This window comes from Fukomys damarensis, unplaced genomic scaffold (assembly GCF_012274545.1).
Source record: "Fukomys damarensis isolate Sample0158 unplaced genomic scaffold, DMR_v1.0_HiC HiC_scaffold_19, whole genome shotgun sequence".
Lineage (NCBI taxonomy): Eukaryota > Metazoa > Chordata > Mammalia > Rodentia > Bathyergidae > Fukomys > Fukomys damarensis.
The window spans coordinates 46,242,828-46,270,308 of NW_022900931.1; the positions used below are offsets into that span (position 1 = coordinate 46,242,828).

Consider the following 27,481-nt stretch of genomic DNA (forward strand, 5'->3'; position numbering starts at 1 on the left):
TCATTAACTAATGGTCTCTTTAAGTGCTAGCAGCAGAAAACTGAAATGAATGAAGATCCTAACACCTAGTAAAAATTAAGAGCATCAGTGCAGATTCACCAACAAGGACTGAACTTGATGAATAGCAGACTGCAGAGGAGAAAGCTGTGCTAACTATAGTAATCAGAGAAACCACAGATATTGGACTCAAAGATACTCCAATAAATTCTACGGGGTCAATTAACCTCTGAAAAGGACTTTTCAGTTTACTTACATTATTTTATCCTCAAAATAATCCTGCCAGGAATAATTTTATCAATTAAATAAACTGAAGCTGAGGCTGGGGGTGCAGCTCACTGGTGGAAAACTTGCCTAGCATGAATGAGGCTTTGGACAATTCCACACTACAAAAAAAAAAAAAACAGGAAAAGAAAATAACTGAAGCTGAAAAAAATTGTGACTTTCCCAAAATCTCACAACCAGCATCCCACTTGATCTAAAACTTAGGTCTCAAGACACTGAACTCTTCTATCTTTTTGTTACTTAGGTAATTCCCCTCACAGGATAAGAGAACCCCATTCACAGGCATGTTAACAGTCTAAAATGTTCCCTATAGAACCTGACACACAGGATAAAAGACATTTTACAGTCTAATTAACCATCAATTACTGCATTCTTGCCATGTCTAAGTTTCTCTTCTAATGCTATATAGTACTTACTCTCCATGCCTTAGTCAGCTTGAGCTGTTATAATAAAAATACTACAGATTTTATGGATTAAATAATAGAAATTTGTTTCTCACAGTTCTGAAGGATGGGAAGTCCAATATTGAGGTGCAAAGTCAATCCAGTTTCTAATGAAGGCTCTTTTCCTGGCTTCCAGATGGCTGCCTTCTTACTGTTCACTCACAGAGAGCCTCCTGCTGGGCCTCACCTTGTAAGGGCATAAATCCCATTCATGAGGTTTAATCTTTGTAACCTCCCAAAGGCTCCACTCCTAATGCCACCACACTGGGGACTAGGGCTTCAACATGTGAATTTGCAAGACATTCAGTCCATAGCATCCTATCTTTAAGTCACTAATAATTCTCTACTAAGAAATTTGAAGAAAGTATGATGCACTAGCTTTGGAATTATTAGCAACTGTATGCACTGGACTATGAAGAAAGAAGAAAATGTATGTCAAACTCACGACATAAAATCCCTGAATGGGCCTAAGTGAGCTGCTCCACACACAGCCCCCAGACCTCTCTCTTGGGCAACTGGACGACACTCCCAGAAGCACTAAGAAGATGACAGGTGGTTGCTTGGTCTGGACTTAGAGCTGCAATGGATGAGATACCCGCCCACCTCCACTCATATATGGCAGCTTGGACCACAGTTTGGAAGGGGTCATTAGTCAGCAAAAGTCAAAGCTAGCAACCTCTCTTCTCAACCTCAAGTCAGTTGTATGATCTTGGACAAACTTCCAAAGTTATTTGAGCCCAAGTGTCAACAAGTATACGTCAAACAAAAGAGATGACTTCTAAATGTCCAAGAATCTGCCACGTGTCCACAAGCCTGGGGAATGCCTACAGATCAGCTCAGATGCCCAGCGAATGTTTATTAAGCCATCCATCAACAAGACTGTGATTATGGTTAGCCCCTAATAAGCATGATTAGGGGCTGGTTCTCTAATTCTGTTTTATGGGTTTTGCGGGCTCTGGGGGAAGAATAAATCAAGCAGGAGTTTACCATCTCTAACTCGGCACACACCATCAACATTTCAACGAGACTAGACTCTGAAACACAAGCAAATATCACACTCATCAGCAGTCCATCTGTTGTCTGGGTGGGAAATTAGAGTCAATGGAATTCTAAGCATGGGATCAGAGAACTAACCTCTGTTTATGATGCCATGAAGACCACTCAATGAGACAGCCAGGTCCTCTTTCCAGGTGAGGCAAGAGTAGTAAAAGCTCTCTTTCCTTCCCAACAGGTAACAACCCAGTCCAGCTTATCAGCTAAGAGTCCAGTTGTGTATGTGCCCTGAGTACAGGTCTCTCATACATATGCTCAAGGACATATGTCCCTCAAAGCATAACTGCCTTTGAGGGATGCTAGGAAGGTTGTGAAAGAACACTTTACACCTAAGGAGTTCTTAATAAGTCATGGAAAAACGGGGCTTCCGGAGGAATCCTACAAGTTATCTTCTTGATAATAATCATCAGAAACACAAATCCTAGAAGATAGAAAATTATACTGTAGTCCTTGTTCATGTTGAGTTACTACCTTGTAATATTTTCAAAACTGGCCATATCTCTTCCGTTAATTTGTGCATACCCTGAGGGACAGGCAAAATGCCTAACACATATCTACCTAGACCTTCACCACCAAGAATATTGTCTACACATGGAAGCTACTTTTCTTATTGCATGAATAATTATGAAAAGTTTACAGGATATGCCAGCATTGCATTGTACCATATCTACCTCACATGACCTTTGGAGACATCACTGTCTTGTTCAAGGTTACACTTTTAAATCTAGCACAGCACCAGGCTTGTCACAGTACTCAGTAAGTACTAGCCGGCTACATGAATGAAATTCTCTTCCACAGTCCTTTTAGTTTTGTACATCTCTATTTGTCCTCTGCTTAGATGGAAGAGATATTTTTATCAGAACCAACGCTGAGAGGCAGCATGCACTATACCAGGAGTTTTGGAGCTCCAGCTCCACAAGCTAAAAGATTTTATGATATTTAGAAGCTACTACCTAATTCCCCTATCTGCAAATTGAGGACTATGGAAGAGACTTTCAAAACGCACTCCCCCTCACGTTGAACACATTAATCCTGTCATTCTTACTACTTTCTGAAGCATTTCTGTCTTTTTCCCTGAGTGTCTTTAGCTGCACTATCATGGCTGCCTTTATGTCCTGAATAGATTCAAAATGTTTATCTTTCATGGTCATTTGAACTTTGAAAAAGAGTCAGAAGTTTCACAGTGCCAATTCCAATGAATAAGATGAGTGAGAACACGCTGAAATGTTTTTAATAGGCAGAAATTGTCTTAGATGCTTTGAATAAGCTCAAGATCAAGCAAAGTAATCAAAGAATTTTAGAAATTATAAAACAATATAGACTGGAGAGGGTGCAGTAAGCAAAAAGGTAAGAAAGCAGTAGCCAACACCTGCCTCTTCAAGGAGCATTTTTCTCTGATAGCCAGTACACTTCCTATGGACCTTCCTCATGTGACGTCATACTCACGGTACTAAAGCACAGGAGGGGCTGCTTGCGCTGCTAAGTGTAAGAGGCGGGGGATCAGTACTCAACTGCCCCTTACCCCCGCATCTAGAAAGACTTCCCATGCTGCACTTCTTCTCAGGATTTATGGCATAAAATTTAGCACTCAATATGGTCTGGTTGGTGACTGTTCGTCTGTTCATATATTAGTCCTATTTTTCCAAGCAGATTCATTCAATGCATGTATTCTGAACACAAATCATGCACCAGACACAGGGTATACAAACATGAATTACTATCCCTTTGGCCAAAGAAACATAATGAGCAGGAGAGAATAGTCCTTCCGATTCATAAATATCAGTTCATGAAATCATCTGCTGTGAACTATTATTCATTGAGAAACACTTCCCTTTCTTGGAAATGTTGACAAACACCAGATTTATCACCCAGTGAGGTGTAAAGCTCAATGGGACTGACAAAGTCAGGACTTCAGGTTCTACTCTTCATTCTGCCATTGGAGAGCTGTGATCCTGCTGATGAAATCCTCCATTCTCCTCCTTAATTATTCCACACAAGCACCAAACTATGCATGCCTCTATTTTAAGAAAACCTACGAGATGAAACACTGAACTTCTTAAAACAAAAGAGTGAATACCCTTCAATTTACTCTTCACTTTACAATAATCTGTTTACTCTTTACTCAACAAGGAGGCCAGGGCTGAGACACTGAATGGGGCACAGAAGAGTTCTGGGCTGCCTGGAGAACCCACCCTACCCCTTATGGCATCAGCAGCCTTCAGCAAGTCCCTCTCATCCCTCTGTGCCACACTCGCCTCATCTGCAGAACAACAGAGTTGACTCACCCCAAATCTGAGTGGTGACCTCTGAGTTCCCTCCCAGTCTTGCCCTGTGCTCTGCAGGCCTCTCTCTCCGCCCCGTCCTGAGAAGCCCTGTCCTGATCACGCCCACTGACTGGGCTGGCAGGTCAGTCAGAGCAAACAGCCAGAGCCCAGCAAGGCCTCACAGCGCTCCACATGCTTCTGTGCTGTGTAAAGTGTCCTTTGTCTTTTGAGGCGTGGGAGGGGGGCACCGGTGACCTTCCTTCCCGTAGTTGTTCATTAATACGTTGCTCAAATATTTAGTACATGTATGCAGAAATATTCGATACTTGTTTTAAACTCTCAAATATTTACATTTGCTGCTTCAAAGGAGAAAAAAAAACTTTATATCTCAGTTAACAATTTGCCATATTGCAGCGAGAATAACAAGCTGCACCTCAGTTCTAGGAAAATGGTGGCAATGGTGGCAGTACATATACTGGGTGTTCTGAAAGGACTACCAAAAAGAAAATAAGGCAATCAAACAGTAAAATTAAAAATGCATGGACAACACTCATGTAAATTTAGTGACAAGGGATTCCCAGAAGCCCCAACATTCAAGCAGATGAAGACAAACTGCCAGCAGCCAGCATGACACTGGTGCTTTACGATTTATATCTGGATGTCCCCCCAAAGCCTCACGCACGAAGAGGTGGGGATTTCAGGAAGCGATTGGATTATGGGATTAGGAGTTGAGGTCTGGTCAGAAGAGGCAGGTCATTGGAAGGCCCTTCAAGAGTTTATCTCCCTACCAAGTTTCCTCCTTGTCTTTCTGCTTCCTGGATACCATGCGGCAAGCAGCTTTCCTAGGCCCAGACCTCTCTGTCCCATGCCATTCTGCCTTGGAGCCAGCACACTATGGACTGACAACCTGTACAAACTGTGAGCCAAAATAAACCTTTCCTCATTGAACTTGTGAGTATCAGGTATTGTGTCTCAGCAAAGAGAAAGTAACTAAGACATGAGTCTATATGAAATGAAACAAAAGAAAGCTAGCTCGTTGGCAGTGGCTCAGTGGTAGGGCATTTGCCTAGAATGCACAACTCCTAAGTTCCATTCCCAGCACCACAAAACACAAAAAAAGAACACAGAGAGGCCAGAGAGCACATGGCAGATCTGCAAGAGGAAAACTCCAACGAGCCAAGCAGGGACACTGAGACATACAGCTGCAAATGGGACTGCAAGGATCCATGGTCACCACAATTTTGAATCTATATGAAAACAACAAAATAGACACTCTGAAAGTCACAAAAGCTTCACAAGACTCCTTTTAAGCTTCAGGAAAACTAAGTTTCAATTAAAAAAAAAAAACCCCAACAAACCCATTAACATTCTATAAAAGAGATAATAAGGGGTAAAATATTGTCCCTAGAGATCTGTGACAATAAACACAGGCAAAAAAAGATGCTTTTGGAGAGAATTACTAGGGACTGACTGCAGGACCTTCACACTGAACTACACCTCCAGTCTTTTTTTTTTTTTTTTTTTTTTTTTTTTTTTTGGTGATAGGGTCTCCCTAAGTTGCTGAATTGCATAGGCTGGGCTCAAACATCCAGCACTTTGGCTTCAGAATTTCAGAGTGCTGGGATTACAAGCATGCAATGCCATACCAGGGCAAGACATATTTTAAAAGAAGACAAAAATACAGCATATTTCAAAATAACCTATAAATATTTTAAACCATGTAAGACATGAACGAAGTACATGAATTAGAATCAGAAAAATTCAGAAATGAAGTAACAGAACTCAAGAAAAAAATTGGAAGTAAAAAAGACTATTTTAGAAATAAAAATTCAGAGCTGGAAGTAGCTCACTGCTAGAACACTTGCCTACTGTCTACAAATTCCTGGGTTTGATCCCAAGTACCAAAAAAAAAAGTGAGGGGATGAAAACTAAACTAGAAAAAATAAGCCTAACAAATACCTGAAACTTAGGAAAACTTTTTAGATGAAAAAGAAATACAGAAAAAAATGATTTGAAAGTGATAAACATCAAAAATGGGCAAAAAAGAATCCTATGTATAGACAAGGATTCCTAAAGAAAAAAACAAAGAAATAGAACTCTAAAAACAATTTATGAATACCTTTCTGAAAAAGATTTGAAAACTCATATTGAAAGAGTATATTGTGCCCCTGAAATACTCAGAACAACAATATCAAAATATACTCTGGTACAATGACTAGACTTTACATATAAATTGGGCATCCAATTTTTTAAAGTATGTTAATTATAAGGAAAAGAAACTAGATGAGAGATTTTTATATAAGACTTATAACAAACTATATGCCAGAAGGAGAGGAAGTAACATTTAAAATAAAGACAATAGAAACCAAGGATTTTATATCCTAAAATTTAGACCTTTCACACACAAAGAACGCAGATAAATTTATCAATATGCAAAAATAAACAAACAAGGAAATATTATCCCAATGAGCCCTACCTATGGATATTAGAGAAGAATTCTGGATGATCAAAATAACTGTAAACATGAATATAAATTTTGATGGTAATAAATATATAGTTATTGAAGAACTAAATGAGGATTAAAAGGTAAGTATTTCCACGTGTAAACATCCATAATCAAATATATATAATTAACTATTATTGCTGTGACAAAGCAAAACAGTATTTATCCTTTCACAATTCTGGAAGCCAGAATTCTAAAATCAGACGAACATGAAGGTACCAACGGGACAAGCTCTAGATGAGAATTCATTCCTTGTCTCTTCTGGCTGCTGGAGGCTGCCAGCCTTTCTCGACTTTTGTGGATCTCCTCAGTCTCTGCCTCCATGGTTACACTTATTCCACGTGTAATCTCCCTGGCCCTCCCTCTTGTAGGGACAACTACTATTTCATTTAAGGTCCACGCATATAATCCGGTATAATATCCCCTTCTCAAGGACCCTAATGTTATTATGTACAAAGTTTGACAGAAAAATACAGTGACTACTTAAATTTTTTAAATGTATTACAATAAAAGACACATTTTCATACATGCCCCTCTCAAAATACTCCCTGTCACTTCAAACACACTTATCCCATCAATCTTGCCACTTTCTGCAGCAGGTCTACAAGTCCTCTCTGGTGAGTGTCTTCAGTGTGTCCTGGCTGCCTCGATGTTCCGAATCAATTCAAAACATGCCTTTCATAATTATTTTGACTTTGGGGAAGAGCCAGAAGTTGAAAGGCGCCAGATCCAATGAATAAGGTGGTTGAGGACACTCCATAACATTTTTATTTGACAGGAACTGCCATACTACAACCACCAACATGTGACCAGGCACAATGTCATGATAGCAGATGAAACCGTTTGCCCACAGGAAAGACGGCTTCCAGAAACACTTCAAAAATGGCAAGAACGATGGAGTAAGTGTGCTGGAAGCAAGGGGGAGAATCTTGTGGAAGTTAATGGCAATGTGTCTCTCACTGTGATGAGGACTCTTTAATTTAAATGTTCACCTTATTTTTGATCACTCATCAGCAAGCCTTTGCCATATAAACGAGGTGTCATAAGTTCCAGAAATTAAGTTATGGACACCTTTTAAGGGGCCATTATTCAACCTACAACAAGGGTATAATGTGTCAGCCAGTTTTCCTTTACTGTAACAAACAACTGAGATAATTTATTAAGAAAAAGCTTTATCTTGGTTCATCTCCTCAGAGGTTTCCATCCACAGTGGGTTGGCCTCATTGCTTTTGGGCCTGTTGGGGGGCAGCACGTGATGGCAGGAACAGGTGGCACAGCAATGGTCTGGACCATCCCGAGGGAGCCCAGGTCTCCCACTAGACCCCATCTCTCAAAGGTTCCACAGTCTCCCAAAAGTGACACTCACGGAACAAGCTTTTAACACATGGACCTCTGGGGGAACATTCCTGATCCAAACTATAGCATTAGTGCAACCATTTTTTAAATGAAGCTACAGATAGCACATACAGAAAAAAGGATTTTGAACTGTTTTCAGTAATCATAATTTGTGCTAGAGTTAGTATTGTTTCTCCAAGAATTCTGATTATGTATTAAAGGAAAGAGCAAATGAGTAATTATGGAACATTAAATTCTATCATTTCCCCATGTATTTGAAAACCAAAATTCTTGGAATAAAAAAAAAACAAATTCAAAAGAATAAATAATTTCTAGTCTTAGATTGTATATGGAATATCAGGATAGGCTCACAAATATGTTTACATCTATCACAATCATTCTCACACTTTTCCTATGTATTTTCCCAGCTCTGTCCATTAAAAAGATCCACAAACAACAGCCAAACCAGGAAAAAGCATCCCTGGGGCCCAGATGGGGCTTTAGAAAGACTATTTTGCAGTATGAGTATCAAGTGTCCCTGGAGAAATGGCTGGTTCCAGTTCTGGAAAACATACAAGAAGTATAAGAAAGGTAGAAGGGGAGGAGAACAGCAAGAGGGAACAGGGTATAGGGAGACTGACAGGGAAAAAAAAACCTCCTAAGCCTAGAAGACATGTCAGTTACCGGGCTGTATGTTTTCACTAATGTCAAGGGAGCATGTGCAAAATCTTGGATTTGACCCCAACATCACATACACGAACGCACATATACATATAAAGAAGAAAGAAAGCTATAGTCACAGGAAGGGGGAGGAAGCACTACTCAGCCCTAGAATATATGTGTGCATACACACAAAACATAAAGGCACCAGCCATCAGTGTCCAGCTAAAACTTTCTAGAAGCAGGGGGAGAGTGCTGACCTAGAAACTGAATAATCCTGCTCAAGTGGGGTAGCCGTTCACATTGCATGGGGGAACCCTCAAGCCCCCCTGGCCTGCTGCCATTGAACATTCCCAGAGAGCTTTCTCTTAGAGATGTGGCCCCCTAACCATTTCCCTCTTACCTAAATGTACAAGTATATCCAGTAATTCATCCAATCCCGGACCTCATTGTAAATCTATAAAAAAGCATGTGGGCCTAATTAATTAGGCTTGACAATCTGAATAACCTGGATCTGCCCATTAATATCCCTATTCTATGTGTACAAGAGCAGTTTTCAGGCTCCACACTGTGATTGCCTGGAAGCTTTTAAAATTACAATGCTCATGGGACCCCACTCAAGGCAAATGAGAGAAAGATCGCTAGAGGCAGGGAGTATCCATATATCGTTAAGTTTCCTAGATAATCCTAAATTGTAACTGGGTTAAAATACTATTATACCAAATTCAGTTTCTCAAGCAACAAGGTCAAGGGCAAGCCCTCAAACAGTGGGCGAGAAAAGGCATCTTTTAAGGCCAAGAGCCTGGCTCTGGGGCTGTCAAGCAAACACACGGCCTCTTCTTCCTTGAATTTCTCATATCTAAAATCATAAGAGTCTTCTCCTCATTTGGCTTTCTGCAGTGTTTGACCCTACACAGTTCTGCTGCTTTTCAAAATCATTCTATTCTGGCTGGAATAGGGCAGAACTGATGACTAAGACTTTAAAAAATTATTTTTCACACAGCAGAAAAGGTGTAAATATTTGAGAGCATACGACAAGTAATGAATAAACACTGGTCCCGTGTACTTGCATTTGAGCAACATATTGATGAACAACTACGGCAAGGAAGGTCACCGGTGCCCCCCTCCCACGCCTCAAAAGACAAAGGACACTTTACACAGCACAGAAGCATGCGGAGCGCTGTGAGGCCTTGCTGGGCTCTGGCTGTTTGCTCTAACTGATCTGCCAGCCCAGTCAGTGGGCATGAAGCGATCAGGATGGGGCTTCTAAGGACGGGGCGGGAAGAGCGCCCTGCAGAGCACAGGGCAAGACTGGGAGGGAACTCAGAGGTCACCACTCAGATTTGGGGTGAGTCAACTCTGTTGTTCTGCAGGTGAGGCGAGCGCGGCAGAGAGATGAGAGGGACTTGTTGAAGGCTGCTGATGCCATAAGGGGTAGGGTGGGTTCTCCAGGAAGCCCAGAACTCTTCTGTGCCCCATCCAGGCTCTCAGCCCTGGCCTCCCTGCTGATAGAGAGAAGAGCAGATAATAATAAAGTAAGAAAAAGTACACCAGAATGGGAGGTGGGAGAGTGTCTGCATCCTTCCCACAAGGCCTATCCAGTGCATCAAAATGCCACCCTTAGTAGGGGTGAGTTAGCAGCCTCACGTATGTGCTTCTAACATATTTTTAATAAAAAACAACTTCAAGCTACTGCTGCAAAGAGGAAATCAAGACTCACTAAGCAGCATCACTGTCATGAGACATAAAACACTCATGGGGCTCTAACAATTTTGAGCTCACGTAACAAACCAGACTCTTGCTGACTTCCAGCCACCCCTACAAGCCTTTGCTGAGTGGCTACTGCGTATCGACACTACAGAAGCTACAAAAATCCAGTTGCCATTATAGGGGTCTATGCTAGACAAGTACACAAGCAACTAAGACCACAAACCAAATGCTACCATCCCAATTCAGGGGCAATCACAAACAGGAAAGGAGAAGCCTGGATTCGATGAGCTAAGCCTCTTGAGTACGGAGTGGGTGTACTCCTCATCCCAGGCCAAAGCTGGCTTCAGGCCACAAAGTTGTTCACCTCTAGAGAAGAACATGAGACTCAATCCATAAAAATCTTTACCATCTTCCCAAGAGACTGCCTGGGAGGGCAAAGTCATCATATACCACCTTCTTTCCAAATGCAGCCACCATGTCTAGAATGAAGAGGGTTGGGTGAAGAAAGCAGAATTACTACACCACATTCGAGCCATTTTGGGGACCCCATCTGGGGCAAAGGCACCCAAGTGGATGTGATAAGAAGTGAAGTAGCACTCAGCGATACCAACTTAGTCACTGCTCATTCACCATCCCTGGCACACATATAAGGAGTCAGGAGCTGTGCTGTACACTGAACATTCAGAAGTGAATCAGACATGGTGCTTATTTAAGGCCATCACAGGCCAGGGGTAATCACTCAGGGTGAGATAGGGGTGTAGAAAGCAAAAATCAATACTATATTGCAGGTAAGTACTAATAAGTCCAGGGACACATAGGAAGTTGCTGTCGAATATCCCAAACTATCCCATAAGCCTCAGAAATCCAGACTGGGTTTGCCAACAGTGACTTGCAGAATCCCTTTCCTGACATTTTCATATTTCAGCAGCATCTACTTGCAAAAAGATATGGGGAAGGAGGGAGTCACTTCCTAACCCTTGCTGAGATTGTAGTCTACCCAGACTCATTCTTTTATGGCATTTGCTGGGATTGCCCCCAGCCCTTTTCTCAGAAGGGTTATGGAACCAGAACGCAATTTCAGGCCCATTGTTTTAGTTAAATAGACCTCAAGTTTCTAAATTTCATTAGCCTGACAATACACTTGCTGCACTGTGACACAGAATAAGATGTCAGGAATGTTCTAGAAAGACAGAATCCAATTCAGGTTATGTGGGCATCGGTGTCGCTGAGGGTCCAGCTTGCAATGAGCAGCTTAGGTTAAAATACAAAGATGAGGGAAATTTAATAACTTTTCAAGGCTCATACCATTCAGATATCAGAGTGTCCTTCACACGAATGGTAATGGGGATTTAGCTCAGCTGTGCCGCCGCCTGCCTCACCAAGTGCAAGGTCCTGATCCCCGGTACCAAAACAATAAAATGAATGGTGCTTAAAGCTTTGTCACATGAGTTGTAACAACACACTTAGATGTAAGCTGCTTGCCACTAAAGACCATTTAAGTATATATCTTTTCAACTTCTGATTCTTCATCCCAGACACAGTCTGGTCCTAAGAATACAACATATGTTGCAGTATTGCGCCCTTCTTTGAAATGTCTCTTACATCCCTCCTGCCATCTCCAAATTCAGCAGCATCATCCTGGTTCAGGTCCTCACACATGGGCTTCACATGTAATCCTCAATGGCCTCTTCTAGTTCCTCTTATTCATTTCCTCTTCTTAATACAAGACTGTGAACCCATATCATCCCCTGTCAACACATATTGCTGATCCCTACTTTGATAAGATTACGTCACATCTCTCAACCCTAGTATTGAAGCCTTCTATAATCCCGGCACTCTGGGATGCAGAGGCAGGAGGACTGCAAATTCCAGACAACTCTGTACAATTTAGCAACCTGGCGAGTCTCTTAAGTCTTCCTACTTTTCCACCATTTTTCCTTTATGCTAGGCTTTCTTACCATCTCCTTTACCCCTTAAAAAAATAAAGCCCCATATATAAACTTTCCTCTTCCTCATACATACCACAGGGCCACATTTTCTCCCCTTTTGATTCAACCAGGAGGCTGTCCATGCCCTTCTTTACTAACACACACGGCCTCCTCAATCTCAAAAAGCATGCCTTACACCTCTTGTCAACCTCAGAGAGGAATAGAGCTTAGTTTAGCCACTACCATCTCTCACCTGAACTGAGGTATAGGCTTTCAGAACAGTCTCTCCACATTGATTATTGCTCCAGTGCCTACACTCCAATTCTCAGATATTGCTGCTTGAATTGCTTTTATCAGAATCACCCACTGTGATTAAAATGCTCTGTGTGGCTGTGCACAGTAGCACATGTCTATAACCCAGCTACTCAGGAGACAGAGGCAGAACTGAAAATTAAAAGCCAGCCTGCACAACTCACCAAGACCTGTCTCAAAATTTAAAGTGCTGGGGACGTAGCTGTGGCACAGGTCTCCTGGGTTCTATCCCAAGTATCAAGGTGAAGAAAATAAAAATTACCACTTACAGTGTAAGAAGCTCCCACTTCCAAGAGGTGGCAAAGATATACTTCCCCCTACTCTTCCTGCTAAATACAACCCAGAACTCCAGACATTATACATACAACAAGCATAAGGAGAGTCTGAAAGATAGAAGAAGGAAGCCCAGCTGGGGATCTCAGCACCTAGGGACAGCACAGAAGTGAGTTCTCTGGATTTTCTTTCTGTCTTGCATATTCCTGGCTGCCTGCTAAGCCAGCAGACACAGATCAAAAAAGTCTCAAGAAAGCCTACTCTCTCTGTCAGGAAAGGGGCAGTCTTGCAGGCCACTAAAACTTTTAGACAAGAGCTCTGCTGCAACCATGCACCTTTTAAAAAAGCATAAAAACTATGGCCTCCGCTCCACTCCTCAGAAGATTCTCCAACCTCACCAACCTCCTGGTGATGTCAGAGGCAAATGTGAAGCCAGGACATCCATCTGCCCCTCCCCGCATTAACAGGCCTCTTCCCCTCCTTACTGGGGGCTTGAGGAGGCCCAATGAAGAGTCAGAACTTTCGCTGCCACCCAGCGCTCATATGGCCACCATGACAGTAGGAGCCATGTGGGGAACAGAATGAATCACCCCTGCCCCCTCCGACCAGAGTGGTATCAGGTGATGCCCAAAGGACCACCCATACTTCCACCCCTACCTAACAATAACAAGGCCCCTTTTTCTCCCCCAAAGGAGCCTTGCTAGAAGATTTAAGTAAGGCTTGGTCTTGGCCAGGTGTAGTGACCCTAGAACTCAGGAGGCTAAGGCAAGAGGATCACAAGTTCAAGGCCAGTGTGGGCTACATAGCGAGTTCCCAGCTGGCCTGACTACATAGCAAGACCCTGTCTCGAAAACTCAAGACAAAGGGAGAAGAAGAGGAGGAGAAGATACAGTCTTGCAGCAGAATATGCAGAATGTCCAATTCTAAATCAAAAATCACTCATCACTCAAAAAACCAGGAAAGCTCAACATAAATGAGAAAAGACAATCAACAGATCCCAATGTCAAGATGACAGATATATTTGAATTACCTCACAAGGGTTTTAAAGCAGTCCTTATAAAAATGCTTCAATAAGTGATTATAAAAATGCCTCGATAAGTAATTACAAATGTGCTTAAAACAAATGAAAAAACTATAAAGTCTCAGCAAAGAAACAGAAGATCATGTACCCAGACCACAACCAGTACTAACTGAATCAAAATCACTAGAAATGCTCAGCTAGTGCTAGAAAGCACGAGCTTTCTGCCACTGTGACAAAACATCTCTGAGTTAATCAACTTAGGAGGAATGGTTTACTTTCGGCTCACAGTTTCAGATGTCCCGGCTGATGGTCCCTTGGCTCTGTTGCTCTGGGCCTGTGGTGACCCAATACATCCTAACAGGAGCATGTGGTACAGGAGGTCTGCTCACCTCGCGGTGGCCAAGAAGCAAAGAGAGAGGAAGGGGCTGGGGTCTTCATATCCCTTTCAAGGATGCACCCCCAATAACAACTTCCTTCCCCTTGGCCACACCTCTGAACAGTTCCACATCTCCCAGTAATGCCACACAGGCTGCTGGCCAAACCTTCAGCACATGGGCCTCTTGAGGACATTCAAGATCCAGATGATAGCATTAGCTATGAGTGTTTTTCTTTTTAACTCTCCAGAAATTCCAATGGGCAGCCAAGTCTGTGAACCAGTGCTCTAATACCATGGTGCTCAAACTCAGGTATCTATCAGAATCACCTAGAAACCTGAGCAAGCCACAGAGACCCGGGCCAGACGCTACTTCCACAAGCCTGAACCTACAGGCTGTTTTTTTTTTTTGCATTTCCAGGTGATTCTGATATACTGCCAAAGATTGAAAACAGCTGCTTAAATTAATAAATGCATCTGCAGGAGATTTCCTTCATTTGTGGAAACTGCAAAGCCCATGCCTCGAGAGGAGGAGAAAGGTGCATTTAAGTGACCTCAAAAAAACAGGCAAAGTTCCCACCCATCTTTGGATATTGTTACTCAGAACTTGTGTTTAACCTGGGCTGCCAAATTAATAAAATCCACACACATCAAAGAGCCAGTATGAAAATGTAGTTACAGTAAGGTTATGTGTGTTTATGGGAAGTAGCACATGAGCAAGATAATATGTTATCTGTCACTTGGCCCAAAGGAAACATTAATCTTCTTCTGGGCAAAAAAAAAAAAAAAAAAAAAAAAAAAAAGAGAGAGAGAGAGAGAAAGTGCTTCCACATGAGTGCCTCTTCCCATTCAGAGAAACTAAAACTGAAAATGAAGAATTTACAGTCAGGATAGGGAAAAGGACACAGGAAAGGAGCTGTGCATCATGTACCATGGACTGAGATTTCCAATCCACAAGGCAGCAGCTCCTGGGTGGGAAGGTGTTCAGTAGTGTGCTCAGCAGGGAGTGCACGCCTCTGAGAGGAGAGAAGTACAGCTCAGAACCTGAGCTGGGAAAGGCGGGGAAGAGGGAGTGGAAGTCTAGGGGGAGTGGAATGCCACCATCAGAAGGAAGGGCACAGGCAAGAGGCCAGCAAAGTGCAACACTCTCCAGAAAGAAAGGGTATCCAAAAGCTCCTCTCCTGCCCTTTCTCCAGTGTTCCAATTGCCCATTGCTCAGCAGCCTACGTGACCCAAAACCTGATAACGTTAGGCTCTGCTGGGTTCTTGCCAGGATAAGACTACCACCTTTAACAGACCACTTACCCATTCAGTCCAGCCTAGGAAGGTAGGCTTCAGGGTTCCCATCTGCAAAATTAGAACAATAATATCTACCCTCATGGGGTCACTATGAAGACTAAATTAGCGCATGTATAAAAATGCTTAGAACTATGCACAGAGCATGATGAGGACTGATAAACGTTAGCACTTGGTATTTTGAAAGGCATATAGCATGGGAGTTAAGAGCACGCCCCCGAGACAGATGGCCTAGGTTTGACTCTAGATCTATCCATTACTAGATCTGGACCCTGAGCAAGTCATCATGCCTTGGGTTCCCCATCTGGAAAACTCGAATAATGATAGTGCCTTATCTCAGATGGTTTTTGGGAGGATTCAATTAATCATTTCATAGGAAGGGCTTGGCATAGTGCCTGGAACACAATAAGTGCTTTTTAAATGACAGTGATTATTGTGTTAGCTTTCTGTGATGTAGCCAGCACAAAGTTAGTATGTGAGGAATTACCTTGGCCTTTGAGGAGTCTGTACCTGGGATAAGGAGACAAAATGTGCCACACAGAAAGCCAGCAAAGAACAGCACAGAACAGAGGACACACTGTGAGTTTGCAAGCATGGAACCAACCTTTCTCTTGAACGTGTTTTCTGCCCTGTCTCCTCCTCCTCTCCCTCCCCAACAGCAGAGAGAGAGACAGAGAGACAGACAGAGACCACTGCGTGGCAAGCGCCTCCTCCTTAACTACTCAAAAGCTCCTTGGTAGAGATTCCCAGTCTCACTCAACAGTCAACCCTGTTCATTAATTTCCCCCTGCAAAGCATTGTAGCTCCAAGTATTCTTCAAGTGGGCGTAACCTCTGTCCTCAGCTCTCATGGACAGACCCTGAGATTATAAAACACACAAGTCTCACTGCAGAAAGCCAAATGGGGTAGGTGCAAGGGGCAAGTAAGGGATCCTAATACATCCTGGCACTCTCTGGGCACTGAATTTACTGGAAGTGCCTTTTTAAATAACTTCGAAACCAGCTGCTCCATGCTTAAAAGTAAACATGATGCTGAACATAAAAACCGACAAGGGAAAAGTAAGCATCACAAGGTATTAATTAATCTCATGATGCAAGATTCCTTCTGCTTAGATTACCTCGCTTAAAGAAATATTTATCTAAGAAATGCAGGCAAAGACAAGTGAAGACAGACAGCACTCTGTACACTGTAAGATGCTGTGATTTTTTAATCCTAATGAGGATTAAACGGGTGGAACAAATGTGATTGGGGCATGCACTAGAACCTAGTTAACCCCTTTTTATTCCCTTCCAGAGAGGCTGACAGCTATTTTAAGCCCACAGAGTAGTCACGCTGTCTGATTTGCAACTTTAGCAATCAGACTAATGCTGCAGCAACTTTTTCTAGGCAGGCATGTAAAATGAAGATAATGTACTACCCAGCCTTCGACATATAAAAGAACATAGTATATGTCTATTCTATAGCTGAAAACCATGCACAGATAAAAACAAATGGCAATTTGTAGACCCTAATAACAACAATTAAAAATAGCAGCTCACTACAGGTCAAGCACTGTGCAAGGCCAGTTACATGTATAACCCTTAAACCTCTCATTGTCCCTTGAGACATAGGACATTTGTAACTTCTGTTTCAGATGAGAAGGCTACAGGAGAGACTGCCAGTCACAACACAAACCCATAGCAAGTAAGGGACAGAAGCAGAATGTGAACCTCAAACACAACAATGGCTCCTAAATCTATGCTACACTATGCTGCCAACCAAATTCATGTCATAAAAATTATAAAAGAACAGCTGGGCATGGTGGCGTACTTTTGTAATCCCAACTCTTGGGAGGCTGAGGCAGGATGGCAAATTTGAGGCCAGCCTAGAAGACACAGTGAGCTCCTATCTCCAAAAAAAAAAAAAAAAAAAAAAAAAAAAAAAAAAAAACTAACCCCAAAAAAAAAAAAAAAAAAACAAAACAAAACAAGAACAAAACAAATTTGTAAAATAGCAAATTAAGGAAAATTTAATTCATCAATTCATTAATGAGAACACAACAGTCTGAAGATTTTTTTTATGGAAATGACAATCACCTACTCCTGAAATCGGTCATATGCTCTACGCCCATATTCTAATTGCACTGGATATCCATCACTGGACTTTGTTAATTAAAAAAGATGAGTACTAGGCACTTCCAGTGGAAGAAAGTGGCTCTCTGTGAGGTAGGATTTAGGGAGATCAGAAAAAAATGCCATGGCAGAAAAGAGCCTCCAGTCACTAGGGACAGAGCTGCAAGACTAAAGCAGAAGTGGTCAGCAGGAGACTGGCACCAACTAGGACACCTACTACTCTTGGGTGACCCAGGAGGGCACTGGCCATCCTTATAGGGAGCATTTTAAAAATTATTCTCATTCATGCAAAATACATTTAGTATAAGCAAGGCATTGTCCTCGACACTGCAGAAGACACACAGGGACAGAATGACATGGACCAAGCAACGACAACACAGAGACAAACGATGCAGAGGGGCTGCAGCTCTAGTACAAAGCAGGGTTTCATTAATCCCTCCAATTCAGAGAAAATGGTCACATCCACTTCACTAGGTGACGTGAACTGGGTAGGAAATCGTAGGGAGGATTTAAGGAATGATGGGTATTCTGGATGGGTTAAAACATAGCATGATTAAAGGAAATTGTTCAATATCATAGTAGGAATTTTACATCTAAAGTAGGAGTCTTAGAAACCCTTATGTTTTTGAGTGGGATGATAACTGCATTTCTGGAAGATTAATAGAGCAAAGATTTATGGGATTGGGGGGTCAGAGCAAAATTGGAGCACTAGGGGCCTTCAAAAGGTGACGAGGGTCCAGGTGAAGAGTCAAATTAAATGAATGAATTGAAGCAGTGCTCCCAAGTGTCAGGCCTGGGTACCCATGTGGATGGCAGGGTAATGAAAAAGATGAAGTCAGAAGATAGATTTGATTTTCAACTTGTTCAGCAATGGGATCAGCAACACATCAGGATGGTAGCCTAGCAGGAAGCTGGAAATGAAGGTCTGGACTTGAGTTAAAGACCCAGAAGTCAACAAGAGGTAGGGTCAACAGAATCAAAAGGACAGGGAGGTCAGGAAAGGGAGCAGGAGCAGTAGGCAAGCAGTGGGACCGGCACCATCAGAGGGGCAAGGCCTGGCCACCTGCAAGCTGGTACAGAAAGCCAAATCACATGGGCAGGCTGTTCAAGAAGCAAAAACAAAAGGATGAGGACAGAGAAGAGGGATAACAGAACCATTTCCATGTGGTAGTCAAGACAGAAGTCAGAGTCCACACTAAGAAACTGCAAAGGGTAGACCACTGTCTCATGAGGCTTAGCTGTGAAAGGAAGAGAGATGACACGTTCGTTAAAGAAAGAGGTGGAGAAAAGAGATTTTTCATGCAAGGAAGGTCATAGCATGTTCTGAGCAAAAAAGAAGTGAGTCAGTTCAAAGGAAGAATAAGCATCCCAAGGTATGGTGGGGAGTGAATTACCCCAATTAACAGAAGGGAATATAATAATAATTCCAATTAACAGACTAGCAGGGGATACAGGGCACCTGGAGCTTTGAAAGAAAAAGAAAAGATAGCAGAGCTGGACTTTGTCAAAATTTAAAAATGTTTGTAAGGGTTTATCTGTAATCCCAGCTACTTCTGAGGCTGAGATAGGAAGACTAAGTTTGAGGTCAGCCTTTGCAACAAAAAACCCAATATCAAACAAGCAAACCTTTGTAAGAAGGGCTGTAGCTAAGTGGTAAAGCACTTGCCTTGTGTAAGGCCCTGATATGCCCAACACGGCAAGAAAGCATATACAGTGGATCTACAACCAGCCTGACATAGGAACAACTTGGGTTAATTAGGTTAGTAGACAATTCATCTGCCTCTTGTTATCTATCGTGTGTTCCCAGATAAACATCCAGATCTCAGCTGTACTGACTTACAACCAGCTCTCAGGAACTGAGTTCATAAGTCAAGGGTCCCCTGTATAGAGAAAATGAAAAGACACCCACGGAATGTGTGAAAATATTTGTTAATCTATATAAGAAACATGAACCTAAAATATATAAAGAACTCTTACAATTCAGTAATAAAAAAGATAATTTTTAAATGGACAAAGGATCTGAACAGATATTTCTCCAAAAGAGATACACAAATGGCCACAAGACACATGAGAAAATGTTTTGCATCATTATTCAATAGGGAAACGTAAACAAGAATCACAGTGAGATACTACAGTTAAGTCCCCAACTTATGAACAAGTTCTATTCTGGAAGAATGTTTGTAAGTCAGATTCATTCATATCTGACAAAGTTGCCAGGGATTTGACTCAGTGGTTCCACTGCCTGCCTCGCAAGCTCAAGGACCCAAATTCGATCCCTGGTACAAAAAAAAAAAAAAAAAAAAAGTATGTATCCATATCTGACAAAGTGAGTCCTATACAATACACCTGTGAAAGGTCACGACTCAAATGTTCACACATCAAGGACTTACTACACTTCATACCTACTGATGGGCAGATAAAGTGATGCAGCCACATTGGAAAACTTGCACACAAATGTTTATAGTATTTATGGTAATAGCCCCAAAATGGGAAAACCTAAATGTCTATCAACTGATGAATGAACAAATAAAATGTATTATAGTCATACAATGGAATATTACATAGCTGTAAGAAAGAAGCACTAATACCACCACAGCATGGATGAACCTCAAAATACTATGCTAAATGTAAGCAATCAAACACAGAAGACCACAGAGAAATGATTACATTTATACAAAATGTCCAGAGTAAGTAAATCTAGAGAGAAAAAGAAGACTAGTGGTTGCATTGGTCCGGGACAAAGGGCAGTACAGGGGAATGCAACTAAAGGCTACAGTGTTTCTTTATGAGGGGAAAAAAATGTTCTAAAATTGTGGCGATGACTGTAATCATCTGTGGATATTTTAAAAAACCACTGAATTGCATGTATTAAATTAGTGAGTTTTATGACATATCAATTATGTCTCAATAAAGCTATCAGGAAACAGAAAGGGAGAAAAAGCAAGTTCTTCCAACAGCAGGGAGAAAGAAGCAAGCTAAAAGGAGTAGGGTAGGAAAAGAAGTGAAGGGCCTAGATATGACCCCAGGGGCAGCAGGACAATGACAGCCAAAAGGTCACGGGGAGATAAGGACAACCTCGAGGTAATAAGAGTGGGAAGAGAAAGCAGGTAATTACACCCCAAAAAAGCATTTGAAATGTTTGAGTTCTTGGAAATAGCAGCATTATATGAGTAAGCCATACTGATTAGGGTCCTAGATGTACACAACTGAGAAAAGACATCACTACACATAGCTGCATGATTTCAACTGCTAAAAAGGACTAGCCATACAAGCCATGGCTGAGTGCCATAAAATCATGAAAGGTATGGCCAAGGTAGAGATAGACCTGTCCAATAGATTCAAAGAGATCACTGTGGAGGAATACTAACGTATTGAAAGCAATATAAGTAAAAATAAAAACAGGTGCAAAAAAAACCCACATTAAATGGGGTTGAAGTGTAGCTAAGTGGTAGGACTTGCTTAGCATAAAGCCAGGGGGTTGATCCCCAGCTCTTTTCTCCAAAAAAAGGCATAACACAGGTGCCATTTCAGAACGGTGCTGTATCTCTGGGGACTCTTTAGGGAACTCATTGTCCCCTAAAAGTCATGTGGGCAAAACATAACAATAGATCTTTTTAAATGTCCAGACAAATACTTAAGAAAGTGCAATGAATCTCCTCCTTAATGATGCCACTGGGAAATACACAAGTCCATCTATCTGACTTGCTACTGATCCAGAAAGATCCTTAGTCTAGGTGAAGGGAAAGGATGGAGGGAGCACGAACACCCAGGATATAGTCAAGTGAGCTCTGAGAAGTTCCCAGGTCCTAATGCTGACATGAGTCAGGGAGACCCCATTTATGGTGAATGGATGTATACAGTGTCCTGCCCTACACGCCCTTATGACAGCCTTCAAGAGTCGGCCACCAGCAGCCTCTAGGTAGGTTACTGCATTCTAAATCCACATATCATAGAAACCGCCAACCTGAAGCCATTTGGCAAGGAGGGAAATCTACCAGAAAATTCAGTTCCAATCAGTCTAAGTTCTCTCAGACCTAAAATCACTCAGCAATATCACAATATATTCAAAGAACTAGGAGGTCCCATTTGACCCAGCTATCCCCCCCAAAGAATTAAAAGAATCATACCACAGTGATATATGCGCACCCATGTTCATAGCAGCACAATCCATGATAGCTAAAGCTTGGAAGCAGACCAACCACTCATCAACAGGAGACTGGATAAAGAAAATGTGGTTTTGTTATAAAATGGAGTACTGCTCAGCCATAAAGAATGAGAAGCTTGAGACATTTATAGCTAAATGGATGCACATGGAGGCCATACTCTTAAGTGAAATAAAAAGGACACGTATGTGTAAATATCAAATAGCTTCTCTAGTGTGAGAAACTGAAAGTGTAAAAAAGGACTGAAAGGTGAAATAGGAAGAAAGGGTGCAAAGGGGAAGGGGAATTGGAAGGAGTAGGGGAAAACAAAGATTGGAATTAACATGAGAAAAAGAAAAAATGGAAACAAAGTATAGATAGGGAGGAGAGGAGGGCGTAAAGAGAGGGCAGGGGAATGTGGGAAAAATAAGAACAAAGACGCATTATACAAAGGTGCAAATTTCCAATGATGAATGTTATCACAATGTATAAAATGTACCAATGAAGTTAATTTTTAAAATATCACAATATATTTACTGCTTTCAGACTCTCTACAATTGGTAATTTCTTCCACTTGACAAATAATTGAGTTGTCAGCCATGTACATACCCAATGTCATGGATCTAAGGGTAGGAGAGATACAGGAAGCATGAGACAAGGTCCTCAAAGAGCATTCCTGTCATGGGAGAAAATAAATGCGCAAGGAGAACATAAAATATGAAGATAGACTGTGATCCCAATGGCTTTACCAACATCTCTCATCCCATGTGCTACCACGAGATGTGACCTTAATGCTCCCTCCTCAACTGGAATCTGTATCTCTGCCCCATAACCTATTTTATCAACAGAACGCAGACAACATGACCCTGTGCAGATGACATGACCCTGTAAAACTCAGAAGGCCAGGCCTTAAGAGCTTCCTCCTTTCTGCTTAGAAAGCCAACCAGCAGACCAAGACGGCCACCATGCTGGGAGGAAATCCAAGCTAGCCCTTGGCAAAGCTACGTGGAGGACCAAAAGGCACCAGCTGCATGAGTGAAGCCTTCTAGGACCTTCCGGTCCAGACACAGATGAATGCAGTCAAAGGAATCATCACCTCATCCAACAGCATGGACCAGCAAAGCCCTGCCTGAATTCCTGACCCACAAATGATGAGCAAACTAAACGGAGATTGTTCCAAGCCACTGAATCTTCAGGTGGTTTGTGATGCAGTAATAGACAAATGAAACCAACTTGAAGCCAGGAAGCCAAGGATTCATCCTGGTTCTGTTTTATACAGCTACTTGACCTGGGGTCAGTGACTTCCCTCTGGGCCTCAATTTCCTCATTTGTAAAAGGAAAATGTTTTACTAGATGGGCTAAGGTGTTTTCCACTGACAGTCTGAATCATATATGCAGTCAGTGAACAGTCTCAGGGTCAGGACTATAGAGCAGCCCAGGATCAAAGTGACTATATCAGGAGTAGGTGAAAGAGCCACAGACCAGGGATGAAAGCTCTGAAGAGTAAGGATTAAATGAAGCAGCAGCTAGAATCCATAGCACATAGTAAGTGCTCAATAAATATTTACCATGACATGATACTCATCACTTCTGTGACTTTGGACAAGTTAATCTCTCTGATCCTCAATTTTCTAACCTGAAAAATAGAGATAAAAGTATTGTCCCCACTTCCACAAGAAAAAGTCCTTGTGAGAGTTCCATACAAATCCATAATCATCTATACACACAAGCTATAACTATATTATTAACATTAGCCTTTGTAGCATGGTCATTAGAAGCCTCTTTCTCAACAAGCAAGTAAAGACAGCCTGGTGACAGCACTGGTCACCCAGAAGGTAGGTTCTGAGGCCCACATGCATGGACCTCCAGTCCAGAGACAGCACTAGCCAGTGAGTCGGGCACCTCACAAAACATGGGAAGCAGCTCTGAGCCCACAGCATTAACATTTGAGGGTCAGGGATTTAGCTCAGTGGTTTTGCCGCTTGCCCTGCAAACACAAGGGCCAAAGTTCAATCCCTGGTACCAAAAAAAAAAAAAAAATTAATGTTTTCCTACATCACAGAGCTATTAGCTAGCAACCTAAGGATAACCTACCAGAGAGCTACAGATCAAACACTACCCAGGATAAAGAATATGAATACTCCATTAGGAATACTGAATAAAGTTAGCGCTGGATTTAGGAGTCTGAAGCCAAAGCTCTAGATTTAAATCCTAGCTTTATCACGCAGAGGTGGGAGCACCGGGGCAGGTAACAAAGACCTCCCTAGGCCTATGTCCCGTTTTATAAACAGACACAGGGAGACTCATTTTGTAAGGAAGTGAGAATCAAGTGAGGTATTGCACATGAGAAACATCTAGGATTCTGCTTTACTGTTACATAATTTTTTTTTTTTTTTTTTTTTTTTTTTTTTTTTTGGTACTGGAGAGTAAACCCAGGGCCTTTGCACTGAGCTACATACCAGCCCTTCCTTATTTATTTAAAAGACAGGGTCTCTGTAAATTGTTAAGTTGCCCAAGCTGAATTCAAATTTGCAGTCCTCCTACCTCAGGCTCCCAGACTGCTGGAATCACAGGCATGTAGACAATGCCTGGCTCATGCGTGTTTTTGTTTAAGTGCACAGAACCTCTGCCACTGAGATGCTCTTCAATCCTAACTCTAAACTTTTCAGTCTCTGCAAAACCCTCAAAATGACAGACATACATCTAAAGAATCACTCCACTCAGTGTTGATTCTGAAAAACTGCCAACCTTGGAAGAGGAAGTTTTGGGCTCATTTTCTAAATGTACCTGACAAGGCAACAATAGGTTTGCATTTTACAGCCTGTGCTTTCCTAAAATAAGCAAAGACTTGTGGTGTGGACTTAACTCTGAAAACCCAGTAACTGGGCAGTCCCACAAACACTGTTCTACAGGGATGTGGATACCAGCCAAATAATATACTTTTGGGGTACATACAAGACAGGAAAGCTATTCCTTCCACCTTGACTCAGATCTTGGCTGACATGACATTTGAATGTGCCAGTATCCAGGAGAATTTCAAAAAGCTACGAATTTGGATGCAGTCCTCAAAGTCAGTCTTTGCCCAAGAAAGCACCACCCTGCCCTCATATGTACCCTTACCCTTGTTTCTCTTCTTCGCCTTTCTCAAAGCAAAACCCCTGGTCCGCTGTGTCTCAGATCTAATATTGGGAATGCAGCTTAGAACAACGGTGGCTTCTCCTCTTCTTATTGATCACTACTGTCTGTGAATACAGGGAAATTACTATAGGAACTACATCCCACAGCTCCCAGACATTTGCTTAGCAAAGGTACTGCATGTTTGGCAAAGGGAAAAGGAGAGTAAGATACACCAAGTTAAAGGCAAACTTCAAGCCCAGTATTTCTCAGCCTGGTTGTGATCAACTGCATTAAATCGCCTGGAATGCTTTTAAAGGTGTACATTCCTGCCTGGCACAGGGACACACACCTGTAATCCCAGCACTCGGGAAGCTGAGGCAAAAGAATCACAAATCTGAGGCCAGTTTAATGAGGCCCTGCCTCAAAATAAAGAGTACAAGGGCCTAGAGGTGTAAATCAGTGGTAGAGCACCTGCCTAGCACATGCAAGTCTTGGAGTCAATCTCAGGGAGGCGGGGCAAAACGAAAAGAAAAAGGTGCACATTCCTGGACTCTCCCTAGAGGTATTGTTGAATTAGAATGGGAGCTAGGTGAAAACTGGGTTTTTAATGACCTTCCTTGGGGTCCTTAGGAATACTAGTTTTTGACAACTAGTGGAGACAAAATGCAGAGGACTGTGAGGGAAAAAAAAGATCTAAAGACACATTAATCTCCTTTCTTGCCATTATTGTTATAAATCAGAGGATTGGTGAACTAAACAACACAAAAGCCAATTTTCCATTTTATGTGCAATGGTTCCTCAAGTTATGACTGGCTTGACAAATAAACAACTTGAGTCAATAAGGTTAATGAAAGATTCATCTGCCTCTTGTTATCTACAGTGCATACCCGGATAAACAACCAGATCTCAGTTGTATTGACTTACAACCAAACTCTTCCCCAGGAACCAACTGAGTTTGTAAGTCAAGGGTCCATTGTAGGGCCCAAATGAAATCATGACTATGAAGAAAACTTGTACTTTAACATAAAAACTCCACTCACCAAAGCAGCAAAAACAGATAAAAATGAACTCGAACATCCCATCTTAGACCAACCAGATCTATTCTGAGGGTTGAGAAAAGTGAGATTATATCTTGGCTGCAGCCCCAGTCTGGTCCCGGCTGTACCCAGTAACAGCTCTGCATTCCACAGCAGGGTCCAAGTCTAAGGGCTGGGGGCGGGTAATCTCCACTGGTTCTAGTGAAATAGGGTTGGGGAAAAGTTGTTAACGGGGGAAAATTAAGACTCCCCAACACATATTTCCACGAGAAGGAAAAGAAGCCTAGAGGTAGCTGACCTCACCGGGCACAATCAGACACTCGACAAATGTTTTGTGACTCGAAGCAACAAGACACCTGATGGAATAATTCTGTGCAAGACACTAACCCCTGCATGTACACAGCCATGAAAGAGAAAAAGGGAACAAAGCAAAATTGTCTCTTCATCAAAAGTATGGTTTTCAAAACCAGCAAGACCCAACCTATGGGAGGGTACAATTTTTTTTCACTTCGTAACAGGTGCACAATAGGGGCTGAGCATCCCTGAGTGTTTAAGTCACCTGGGAGGTCAAGTGGCAAAAAGAAAAAACAGAGCCCTTTATCCACAGAAAAGATGATGGGCAGTGGGGACCTCCATTGAAATTTCACAAACCAGAAGCCCTGCAAGGCAGAGCACCAGCCTTAATCAAATCCAATGGGCAGGTACACAGCCACCTCCCTCGGTCCTCAAGGATGGACCTTTCTTTGGCCTCCAGCTAAATTCTTCAGCAGCAGATGCTGAAACTTAACATTGCCCCACAAAACTAGCAAACAGGCAGCTTTCGTCCCCAGCCTGCTCACTACCCTCCCATCAAGGACTGGCCCGTACAAAGGTGTGGTGGCAAATCAGACATTTAGGAAGTGACTTTAACACCCGGATCTGGTTACCTGGAATTTTCAAAAACAAAAACAAAAACACCTCTATTCCTTTCCTCAATAGGAAGCAGGCATTCTCCTCTTAAAAGCACCTCTCCCAAGGGAAACCAGCAGGTAAATAACACCAGAGCTTCCTCCAACTGATCCCAAAGAACCAGGTGTCCAGGCTGCGCTCATTCATGGGCTTCTCCCGGGAAGGAGGGCTTGGGAAGTAACTCAATCCAGACCTACGCGGGCAGAGATGGGGGAGTCTGCAGGTGGGAGGAGGGGGGAAAGCAACGCCGCTCAAACTTTGCAGTTGCTCTTCAGTTCTGGGCAGGAGTCCGGAAAATTGTACCCTGAGGAGGGGGAGTCGCCCTCCCTAAAAGAAAGGGCCCCAGATGGCCTAACCCACCTGCTCTGCGACCCGCTGGCTGGGCAGCGAATCCACCCAGCCAGGCCCCCTCCCGGGGAGTGCCACGCGGGACTCCCCTTCTCACCTTGGCCTCGAAACAGATCCCGTGCTGGAAAGCGTCCTCGTTGTGCAAAGGGATCCGCAGGTCGTGCCCATCGTCCACAAGGTTGTACTTGGTTTTGCTGGGCATGGTGCCCCGCGGTGGACCCGCTCCTCCAGAGGCTGCAGGAAGGGGCGGGCGAGACCCCGGAGAGGGAAGCCCGGAGCCAGGCGGGGCCAGTCGGCGGGCAATGAGGGGACGTTGGGTGGGCAG

The 27,481-nt window shown here is 42.6% G+C and overlaps 1 protein-coding gene across 5 annotated transcripts in view; it reads right to left on the minus strand.

Annotated features, from left to right (window-relative positions):
* The window catches only part of Nos1ap (nitric oxide synthase 1 adaptor protein), a 298,049-nt gene extending 270,574 nt beyond the window's left edge, over positions 1-27,475 (minus strand). For 4 of the 5 annotated variants that reach the window (XM_010616917.2, XM_010616926.2, XM_010616908.2 and 1 more), the window contains exon 1: positions 27,254-27,475. In XM_010616917.2, the coding sequence (XP_010615219.1) occupies positions 27,254-27,358 (105 nt within the window). In that variant the 5' untranslated portion in view covers positions 27,359-27,475. Of the gene's footprint in view, positions 1-24,826; positions 24,949-27,253 lie in introns of all 5 variants that reach the window. The other variant, XM_010616936.2, reaches the window with a different exon arrangement.
* Between the last annotated feature and the right edge of the window lie 6 nt (positions 27,476-27,481).